At 43.0% G+C, this 12,306-nt stretch overlaps 1 protein-coding gene across 5 annotated transcripts in view; it reads right to left on the reverse strand.

Moving 5' to 3' along the window:
• Positions 1-8,330: 8,330 nt before the first annotated feature.
• LOC123747665 (E3 ubiquitin-protein ligase TRIM32-like) overlaps positions 8,331-12,306 on the reverse strand; it is a 335,458-nt gene continuing 331,482 nt past the window's right edge. For 4 of the 5 annotated variants that reach the window (XM_069337358.1, XM_069337357.1, XM_069337361.1 and 1 more), the window contains 2 exons: positions 10,548-10,763; positions 8,331-10,431 (listed from right to left, as the gene is read on the reverse strand). In XM_069337358.1, the coding sequence (XP_069193459.1) occupies positions 9,919-10,431; positions 10,548-10,763 (729 nt within the window). In that variant the 3' untranslated portion in view covers positions 8,331-9,918. The remainder of the gene's footprint in view (positions 10,432-10,547; positions 10,764-12,306) is intronic. The other variant, XM_069337359.1, reaches the window with a different exon arrangement.

The following is a 12,306-nucleotide window of genomic DNA, read 5'->3' on the forward strand; positions in this document are numbered from 1 at the left end:
ATTTAGAGAATCCAGACCACTTCTCTAAAAGGTCGCATGTAACATATACATGATGCAACAGCTTAATCAAGCTCAACAGGTCACCATCACACTCCTCCATCCATCCACACAACTCTAGTATCACCTAGATATGGGTACTGGTAATGGCTCGCAAGAGCCTCCTCCTACGGGCTATTCATGCCTGTGCCACCTTTAGGAAGGCACAGGCATCTTTATCAATCAATCAAGTCAAAATATAGGAAAAAACGCTTTTCCCCCCAAAGGGCTATAGACCCCTGGAACAGCCTACCTGCCAATGCCTTAAACCCCACCACTCACGATGGGTGTATTATAGGCGATTTTTTTTAATTATAAGATAAACACAAAATGTACAAAAAAGGAGAGAATAACATTATATAAACATAGAACATGAAAAAGACATGAAGGAGAAAAACACAGAGCACACAGAACCCAGAACACCATACAGTATACAGAACCCTGTATGGTATACAGAACCCCGTACAGTATACAGAACAGCGTACAGTATATAGAACAGTGTACAGTATACAGAACAGTGTACAGTATATAGAACAGTACAGTATACAGAACAGTGTACAGTATATAGAACAGTGTACAGTATACAGAACCCTGTACAGTATACAGAACCCTGTACAGTATACAGAACCCCGTACAGTATACAGAACAGCGTACAGTATATAGAACAGTGTACAGTATATAGAACAGTGTACAGTATATAGAACAGTACAGTAAACAGAACAGTGTACAGTAAACAGAACAGTGTACAGTATACAGAGGAGCGTACAGTATATAGAACAGTGTACAGTATATAGAACAGTACAGTAAACAGAACAGTGTACAGTAAACAGAACAGTGTACAGTATACAGAACAGCGTTCAGTATATAGAACTACGTACAGTATACAGAACAGTGTACAGTAAACAGAGGAGCGTACAGTATATAGAACAGTGTACAGTATACAGAACCCTGTACAGTATACAGAACCCCGTACAGTATACAGAACAGCGTACAGTATATAGAACAGTGTACAGTATACAGAACAGTGTACAGTATATAGAACAGTGTACAGTATATAGAACAGTACAGTAAACAGAACAGTGTACAGTATACAGAACAGTGTACAGTATACAGAACAGTACAGTAAACAGAACAGTGTACAGTAAACAGAACAGTGTACAGTATACAGAACAGCGTTCAGTATATAAAACTACGTACAGTATACAGAACAGTGTACAGTATATAGAACAGTGTACAGTAAACAGAACAGTGTACAGTATACAGAACAGTGTACAGTATACATAACCTCATACAGTATATAGAACAGTGTACAGCAAACAGAACAGTGTACAGTATACAGAACAGTGTACAGTATACATAACCTCGTACAGTATATAGAACAGTGTACAGCAAACAGAACCTCGTATATTATACAGAACAGTGTACAGTATACAGAACAGCGTTCAGTATATAGAACTACGTACAGTATACAGAAGAGCATACAATATACAGAACAGTGTACAGTATACAGAAGAACATACAGTATAATAACCTTGTACAGTATAGAAAACAGCGTACAGTATACAGAACAGTGTACAGCATACAGAACAGCATACAGTACTTGGGCTCTGTACTTGGACCCATCCTGTTTCTAATATATGTGAACGATCTTCCGGAGGGTATAGACTCATTCCTCTCAATGTTTGCTGATGATGCAAATATTATGAGAAGAATCAAGACGGATGAAGATAGACAGAGACTACAGGATGACCTGGATAAACTGGAGGAATGGTCTAGAAAATGGCTGCTGAAGTTCAACTCTGGAAAGTGTAAGGTGATGAAATTAGGAGAAGGGAGCAGGAGGCTGAACACAAGGTATCATCTGGGAGGGGAAATCCTGCAAGAATCAAATAGAGAGAAGGATCTGGGGGTTGATATCACACCGAACCTGTCCCCAGAGGCCCACATCAAAAGAATATCATCAGCGGCATATGCTAGACTGGCCAACATAAGAACTGCCTTCAGAAACTTGTGTAAGGAATCTTTCAAAACACTGTATACCACTTATGTAAGACCAATCCTGGAGTATGCAGCTCCAGCCTGGAGTCCATACCTAGTTAAACACAAGACAAAGTTAGAGAAGATTCAGCGGTATGCCACCAGGCTCGTCCCGGAACTGAGAGGATTGAACTACGAGGAAAGGCTAAAGGAGCTGAACCTCACATCCCTGGAAAACAGAAGAGTAAGGGGAGACATGATAACCACCTACAAAATTCTCAGGGGAATTGACAGGGTGGACAAAGACAAACTCTTCAGCACGGGTGGGACACGGACAAGGGGACACAGGTGGAAACTTAGTACCCAGATGAGCCACAGAGACGTTAGAAAGAATTTTTTCCAGTGTCAGAGTAGTTAATAAATGGAATGCACTAGGAAGTGATGTGGTGGAGGCTGACTCCATACACAGTTTCAAATGTAGATATGATAGAGCCCAGTAGGCTCAGGAATCTGTACACCAGTTGATTGACAGTTGAGAGGCGGGACCAAAGAGCCAAAGCTCAACCCCCGCAAGCACAATTAGGTGAGTACAGTATACAGAACGCGTACAGTATACAGAACAGCATACTGTATACAGAACAGCATACAGTGTACAGTATACAGAACAGCATACTGTATACAGAACAGCATAAAGTATACAGAACAGTGTACAGTATACAGAATCCCGTACAGTATACAGAAGGGTACAGTATACAGAACAGTTTACAGTATACAGTATACAGAACCCTGTACAGTATACAGAACAGTGTACAATATACAGAACAGTTTACAGTATTCAGAACAGTATACATTATACAGAACAGTATACAATATACAGAAGTTTACATTATACAGAACAGTATACAGTATACAGAACAGTATACAATATACAGAACAGTATACAATATACAGAACAGTATACAATATACAGAACAGTATACAATATACAGAACAGTGTACAGTATACAGAACCTCGTACAGTAAATACAATACCAATACCAACATCTGGACCAACATAACCTCTCCGCTTACTTCAGGGATAATCATCGATAGCACTACAGACCATTCTCCCACATTTCTCCTAACCAACATTAATAAACCACCTCTAGATACATGGAAGATAAGCTTTAGGCTGCACAATGAAACTGCTATAGGCAATTTTATAACTGCTGCTGCTAATGTCAACTGGGAGACCGAATTAGGTAACATAGGGGACATCAACCTAGCAGTGCAATCATTTCTTAAACAAACTCTCAGCCTTTATAACACCCACTGTCCTATGCTAACGAAACAAGTCACAACTAAAAGGCTAAAAAATCCTTGGTTTACAAAGGGGATACTTAAATCTGTTAATAGAAAACATGACTTTGAGAAGATGTATAGGTTAGGACTCGTCTCCAGGGAATTTTCAAAGAATTACTCATCATTGCTATCTAAAATAACTAGAAGAGCCAAAATTTAATACTACGAAGATAAATTTACCCACACAAAGGACAACATTAAGAAAACATGGAGCACAATTTCACAAATATTGGGTTAAAAAAAGGATTTCATATAACAAACCAATACTCCTGTCCAATAACGATGGTCTGCTTTCAGCCTCTGATAGTGCTATTGAATTCAATAGGTTCTTCTCATCCATTGGGTCATCCCTTGCTAATGATATTCCATCTTCTACGACTAATGTTCAGGACGATCTTACAGGTAACTATCCACAGTCTCTGTACCTAAAGCCTGCTAATTCCACTTATGTTAATGAGATAATTCTTTCCTTTTAAACCAAGTTTAGTGCCCTTGAGGAGATACCAACTCTAATTTACAAAAAAGCCTCCAGATCTTTAGCTCCTGCCATTGCATTGCTCTACAACAAGTCACTTAACTCCAAATCTTTCCAGATATTCTAAAAAAAAAAAAGCGAGAGTAACGCCTGTCCACAAATGTGGTGATCTCACTGATGTCAACAACTTCAGACCTATATCAATTCTGCCAAACTTGTCAAAAATATTTGAAAAACTAATCTACAAGCAGCTTTACTCTTATCTAGCCAAACACAATATACAGTACTTTTCTCGTGCCAACAAGGCTTCAAACCCCCCCCCCCAATAAAAAAGCACTAACGATGCACTTATTAGTATCATTAACTTGATACATGCAGCTCTTGATAAAAATGAGTTCCCCTGTTATGTTATTTGTGGACCTGCGTAAGGGTTTTGACACGGTCAACCACCAAAACCTTCTTCTTAAATTACATCATTATGGACTCTGCAGGTGGAAAGTCCCATTGTGTGAAGAGAACTAGAATGGTGGAGATGTGATTATAAACTAGTGAAGATATTGACTCTTATACGTTTCACCTTTTTTAAGCTAGGTCTTTCCCTCTAACCCCGTCCACTCCCACAGCAGTACACAGGTGCACATAGTTACACAGCAGTACACAGGTGCACATAGTTACACAGCAGTACACAGGTGCACATAGTTACACAGCAGTACACAGGTGCACATAGTTACACAGCAGTACACAGGTGCACATAGTTACACAGGTGCACATAGTTACACAGCAGTACACAGGTGCACATAGTTACACAGCAGTACACAGGTGCACATAGTTACACAGCAGTACACAGGTGCACATAGTTACACAGCAGTACACAGGTGCACATAGTTACACAGCAGTACATAGTTACACAGCAGTACACAGGTGCACATAGTTACACAGCAGTACACAGGTGCACATAGTTACACAGCAGTACACAGGTGCACATAGTTACACAGCAGTACACAGGTGCACATAGTTACACAGCAGTACACAGGTGCACATAGTTACAAAAGCAGTGTGTAAACAAGAGGCTGGGTTGATATATTTGGAGGAGAGTGTGAAGCCCAGACTGTTACTGGGTCTCAGCCAGCAAGGGAGGCGCCACGCTGCCAGATGCATCAGTGTTAACATTGCCCCAACATCCCAGTGGAGTGTTTAAGGCACTCAACAACGGGTCGTTAGCAGTGTCTCCTATGACCAACTGCTCATACCTTTCCATGCATGTAATATTCTTTTGTCTTGGTGTCGAGAATGGCTGATCTTAATTACCTCAGGAAATGTTATTGATAACCAATCGTCAAGGGACTTACCAATATTAGACATATATGTGCAAGTTAGTGTACCCATTTATTGTTGTCCATTATGTGGAGTGTTTCACCATATGTTGATTTATTGGTAAATATTTTTGTCCAGGAAGTGAAGGTTATGTGGTGAAGATATTGAACGCATTAGCACATTAGATATATGTACAGTTTTGACCAAAGGTTCACCTCAGTTACAGAGGAGACAGTCACGTGTGATATAAGATAATTAACAACATGTTTGTAACATGGTGTAACGAGTGTGTTGAGGAGAGTTCAAGAAGAGTACACTGAGGGGTTGTGGGTCCAGCCTCAGTTAATATCAATATTTGCCATCGTCATTTATTTGTATTAAATGTTCTATTTTTTGACTAAGGAGTTTATTTCCTACCTCTGCAGGTGTGGAAGTGAACCAAGAGTAATTAAAGCCCATCACTATTTATCGAATATATATTGTTACTAATCAGGATGGGAATAATTAAATTAGTGAGAAAATCCTTAGGAGCCATGATGAGGATTCGAACCTATGTGGTGGGTATTTTCATGCCCCAGACAATCAGGCCATGACATAGAAAAGGACTGCAATCTGGAGTTCTGCTGAACACACGAGGGTTTCCTGAGGCTTCTACTGAAGCCGGACCAGGATTTTCACACAATCCCCCCCCCCCATGCACTCTGACACAGTGCATGGGGGGTAATCACATGTTAGTGTCATTACTCTGTGTATTAAAAGAGGAGCGTCAGAGGTAGAACATTCCTAGATGACAGCCAGAGTGCATGGGGGGATTGTGTGAAAATCCACCAGAGTGCATGGAGGAATTGAGTCCTATAATTATATCCTGGTCAGGCTTCAGTAGAGATCAATGGTCAGGAGATCAATGGAAAACATAGACTTGCCAAATATCAATAAGTATCTAGGGGAGTGAAAGGCTAACAAAAAATATACCAGTTTACTGGGCATTAACATAAATGAACATAACATAAAAAAGAATACAATCTATAAAATCACACTCAATGATTTATCCAGCTTCTCAAAGCTGGGCATGATCATCAACAGGTCTCAAAACTGCATACAATCAGCACTAGCTGACGCCAGGCTCTATCGTGGCACAGTGGGACACTAGCGCCTATTATGCTGCTAATACCAATACAGGGTGGTGGTGGTGGTGTCACAACCATTAACAAATGAGGTATGAGGAATCAATATCATATACAGCACAATGGCATCACTTAAGATCCTCAGGTACCCACCTCACTAAGATATATAACAGCACCTATCACCTGGTATAAAGGATGCACAATGGTAGAACTGATCCATGGTATACATTACTGCAACATGACAAATATCCTAGCAGTCAAATGACACAAATAAGGTCACAAAACCCGGACCGTAGCGGCAACACATGCGCTCGACTGAGAAAATCAAAGAGTGACCGCCCAGAGCCATGCTGGCCGGGAGCGACACTGTATCCACCTCTATGAGTCAGCTGACTCCTCTCTTTCAAATATCTCAAGCTCATATACAGACATATCTCGATCAAGAACTTCTAATTCATATATCAACAAAATAAATACTATAATACACAACCTTACATAATAATACATATCAGTAATTCAGTACATTAAAGATTATATCATGATATAAAAAAAAGTGAACAAAGAATTCATATTGGCAAGACATGGTAACACTGGCGGGAGAGGGGAGGAGGGGTTAAGGGAGGATTTCAAGACGTCTGCCCGCCAGCCATTATACATAAGTATACATGAATACAATATAAAGTGTAAATATGTACATCTGTATCAAAAGCATGTCTATGTGGTATACATCTCACAATGCCAAAATCTAATTTAGTGTTAGAGAACAATGCAATGAACAATAATGAAAGGGAAATTACACAGTATACATGACAGTAATACATCCGAGACCTAAATTTATACATTCTCCATAATAGCTCACATAATATTTCCTATACAGCATTATGTAGCATTCCATAATATAAGCATATACGGATGTTTTTCAAGCTACATGACATTAGGCTACTGCTATTCACTAGACTTCTAATATATATCCACAAATACATGGCAAGGACTTATGGTACAGATATATAATATACATAGATATATATGTGGAATACATTGGCAATACACATTTAATACTAGTGTGTTGTTGAAAAAAGAATAACTACATAAATTAATATTCGTGATACTAGGCTAATCAGCCAAGACATCACTATACAGTTTGAGCACATCATACACCAGCTACAGTATGATCATACTGGTGTATGTGTGGTCATAACACCAACTCACACCCATATGGTAATATCACAACACACCATGGACCAGTATGGTAATATCACAACACACTATGGACCAGTATGGTAATATCACAACACACCACGGACCAGTATCGCAATACCACAACACACCATGGTCCATTATGGTAATATCACAATACACCATGGTCCAGTATGGTAATATCACAACACACCATGGACCAGTATGGTAATATCACAACACACCATGGTCCAGTATGGTAATATCACAACACACCATGGACCAGTATGGTAATATCACAACACACCATGGACCAGTATGGTAATATCACAACACATCATGGACCAGTATGGTAATATCACAACACACCATGGACCAGTATGGTAATATCACAACACACCATGGTCCAGTATGGTAATATCACAACACACATGGTCCAGTATGGTAATATCACAACACACCATGGTCCAGTATGGTAATATCACAACACACCATGGACCAGAATGGTAATATCACAACACACCATAGACCAGTATGGTAATATCACAACACACCATGGACCAGAATGGTAATATCACAACACACCATGGACCAGTATGGTAATATCACAACACACCATGGACCAGTATGGTAATATCACAACACACCATGGACCAGTATGGTAATATCACAACACATCATGGACCAGTATGGTAATATCACAACACACCATGGTCCAGTATGGTAATATCACAACACATCATGGACCAGTATGGTAATATCACAACACACCATGGTCCAGTATGGTAATATCACAACACACCATGGACCAGAATGGTAATATCACAACACACCATGGACCAGTATGGTAATATCACAACACACCATGGACCAGTATGGTAATATCACAACACACCATGGACCAGAATGGTAATATCACAACACACCATGGACCAGTATGGTAATATCACAACACACCATGGACCAGTATGGTAATATCACAACACACCATGGTCCAGTATGGTAATATCACAACACACCATGGTCCAGTATGGTAATATCACAACACACCATGGTCCAGTATGGTAATATCACAACACACCATGGTCCAGTATGGTAATATCACAACACACCATGGACCAGTATGGTAATATCACAACACACCCGAGTGATAGTGAAATAGTAGTGATAGTGAAGTGATGGTAATATAGTAGTGGTAGTGAGGTGATGGTGATATGACAGTGGTGATATAGTAGTGATGGTGTGGTAGTGGTACTGTAGCAATGATAGTGATATAACATTGAATGTAAGGAGGAAATCTATCAGTGTGAGGTGATAATGCGGAGAAAGAGAAACGATGTTGGTGTAGCAGTGACATTGTTATGTGATAGTGAGCTGTTGGTGACATAACAGTGACAACAGCTTTCATATGGTGACACCAACAATTTGTTACTTAATATGGTCAGTATATGACCCAAAGTGTGGGCACTAAGGTGATGGTGATATATAGAGGTGATAGTGAAGCTATAGTGATACAGCAATGATAGGTTACAGTACTGGGAAGATATAGCATTGATGGTGATACAGCTGTCATTGTCAGGTATATGATGCCAAAGTATAAATACCAAAGTGTTAAATACCAAAGATAGTGAAGTTATGATGATATAGTGATAAAGGTCTGTCCTTAAGTTACATTGTCATCAAAACATGCAGTCCATAATGATGCAGAAGTGATGGTGATGGTGGTGGTACAGTGAACTAGAGTGGCAGCACAACACCACAGTAGTGATGGTGGTGGTACAGTGAACTAGAGAGGCAGCACAACACCACAGTAATGGTGGTGGTGGTGGTACAGTGAACTAGAGTGGCAGCACAACACCACAGTAGTGATGGTGGTGGTACAGTGAACTAGAGTGGCAGCACAACACCACAGTAGTGATGGTGGTGGAACAGTGAACTAGAATGGCAGCACAACACCACAGTAGTGATGGTGATGGTACAGTGAACTAGAGTGGCTGCACAGTACCACAGTAGTGATGGTGGTGGTACAGTGAACTAGAGTGGCAGCACAACACCACAGTAGTGATGGTGGTGGTACAGTGAACTAGAATGGCAGCACAACACCACAGTAGTGATGGTGGTGGTACAGTGAACTAGAGTGGCAGCACAACACCACAGTAGTGATGGTGGTGGTACAGTGAACTAGAGTGGCAGCACAACACCACAGTAGTGATGGTGGTGGTACAGTGAACTAGAATGGCAGCACAACACCACAGTAGTGATGGTGGTGGTACAGTGAACTAGAATGGCAGCACAACACCACAGTAGTGATGGTGGTGGTACAGTGAACTAGAATGGCAGCACAACACCACAGTAGTGATGGTGGTGGTACAGTGAACTAGAGTGGCAGCACAACACCACAGTAGTGATGGTGGTGGTACAGTGAACTAGAGTGGCAGCACAACACCACAGTAGTGATGGTGGTGGTACAGTGAACTAGAGTGGCAGCACAACACCACAGTCCACCACAGTCACCTCCGTAATGTCACTGTGGTTGACTGCTGCCCTCACCACATCCAGGCCGCTCACCACATCACCGAAGACACGTGACCACTGGCCACCACCCTGGAGGTCCCTGGTGGTGATGATGAACTGGGCACACCTGGGACCCCTAGGCCCACCCAAGGCCCGCACAGCTCCTGCCTGACCTGACCTCCGGTACCGTCCCTGGAGGTCGGGTAGCATTGGGGCTCCTCCCTCACCATCATTACTCTCGTAGTCTCCACCCTTCACCCACTCCCCCGGCTCACCCTTGTAACACACCCACAATAGTTTAGTGTTGCGGTAGGTGTGGCCCCGCTGGCCTGTACACAACAACACAAACTGTCTGGCCAGCGGAGTGTCCGGGGTCAGCCGGATGGTGACCCGCCCTCTTGTTGACCCCGCCCACCCGAGGTCAAGGAACGCCAGGGTGCAGGAGGGCTCCAGCACGCCCACAACCTCACTCTCCTACAGAAAATGAAATAAAGCATGCTAATAACTGTATAACAAAATGTTATCATATTAGTTATCAAAACTCAGTAAGTCAGTAATGTCAGTAAGACTAGTGGGTGTAATAAAGTGACCTGGAGGGTGTGGGCGTGGGCAGGCGAGGGCTGACGCAGGAGTGGGTGGAGGTACAGTTGTCCGTCTTGTAGAGTTATCCTGGCGGAGCGGCGGCCATCTTGGTCTTCCTGGACAGCCATCACCCTGCCAGCCTCCACCAGCCTCTTGACGGCCACCACACGACCAGCCTCCACCAGCCTCTTGACGGACTCCCTCATCCTGCGGAGGTCCTCAACCTGTGGACAGTGTCAGCCCCATTATCACCTGTGGTCAGTGTCAGCCCCATTATGACCTGTGGTTAGTGTCAGCCCCATTATCACCTATGGACAGTGTCAGCCCCATTATCACCTGTGGACAGTGTCAGCCCCATTATCACCTGTAGACAGTGTCCCCCCCATTATCACCTGTGGACAGTGTCAACCCCATTATCACCTGTGGACAGTGTCAGCCCCATTATCACCTGTGGACAGTGTCAGCCCCATTATCACCTGTGGACAGTGTCAGCCCCATTATCACCTGTGGACAGTGTCAGCCCCATTATCACATGTGGTCAGTGTCAGCCCCATTATCACCTGTCGACAGTATCAGCCCCATTATCACCTGTGGACAGTGTCAACCCCATTATCACCTGTGGTCAATGTCAGCCCCATTATCACCTGTGGTCAGTGTCAGCCCCATTATTACCTGTGGACAGTGTCAGCCCCATTATCAAATGTAGTCAGTGTCAGCCCCATTATCACATGTGGTCAGTGTCAGTCCCATTATCACCTGTGGTCAGTGTCAGCCCCATTATCACCTGTGGACAGTGTCAGCCCCATTATCACCTGTGGTCAGTGTCAGCCCCATTATTACCTGTGGACAGTGTCAGCCCCATTATCAAATGTGGTCAGTGTCAGCCCCATTATCACATGTGGTCAGTGTCAGTCCCATTATCACCTGTGGTCAGTGTCAGTCCCATTATCACCTGTGGTCAGTGTCAGCCCCATTATCACCTGTGGTCAGTGTCAGCCCCGTTATCACCTGTGGACAGTGTCAGCCCCATTATCACCTGTGGACAATGTCAACCCCATTATCACCTGTGGACAGTGTCAGCCCCATTATCACCTGTGGACAGTGTCAACCCCATTATCACCTGTGGACAGTGTCAACCCCATTATCACCTGTGGACAGTGTCAGCCCCATTATCACCTGTAGAGTGTCCCCTCATTATCGCCTGTGGACAGTGTCAGCCCCATTATCACCTGTGGTCAGTGTCAGCCCCATTATCACCTGTAGAGTGTCCCCTCATTATCACCTGTGGACAGTGTCGGCCCCATTATCACCTGTGGGCAGTGTCAGCCCCATTATCACCTGTGGTCAGTGTCAGCCCCATTATCACCTGTGGACAGTGTCAGCCCTATTATCACCTGTGGACAGTGTCAGCCCCATTATCACTTGTGGACAGTGTCAGCCCCATTATCACCTGTCGACAGTATCAGCCCCATTATCACCTGTGGACAGTGTCAACCCCATTATCACCTGTGGTCAATGTCAGCCCCATTATCACCTGTGGTCAATGTCAGCCCCATTATCACCTGTGGTCAGTGTCAGCCCCATTATCACCTGTGGTCAGTGTCAGCCCCATTATCACCTGTGGTCAGTGTTAGCTCCATTATCACCTGTGGACAATGTCAACCCCATTATCACCTGTGGACAGTGTCAGCCCCATTATCACCTGTGGTCAATGTTGTTTGGTGGTATAACACATGTAGCTAGACCTGTAGTTTCAGCCCCCCTTTC

Source organism: Procambarus clarkii, chromosome 37 (genome assembly GCF_040958095.1).
Source record: "Procambarus clarkii isolate CNS0578487 chromosome 37, FALCON_Pclarkii_2.0, whole genome shotgun sequence".
Classification (NCBI taxonomy): domain Eukaryota; kingdom Metazoa; phylum Arthropoda; class Malacostraca; order Decapoda; family Cambaridae; genus Procambarus; species Procambarus clarkii.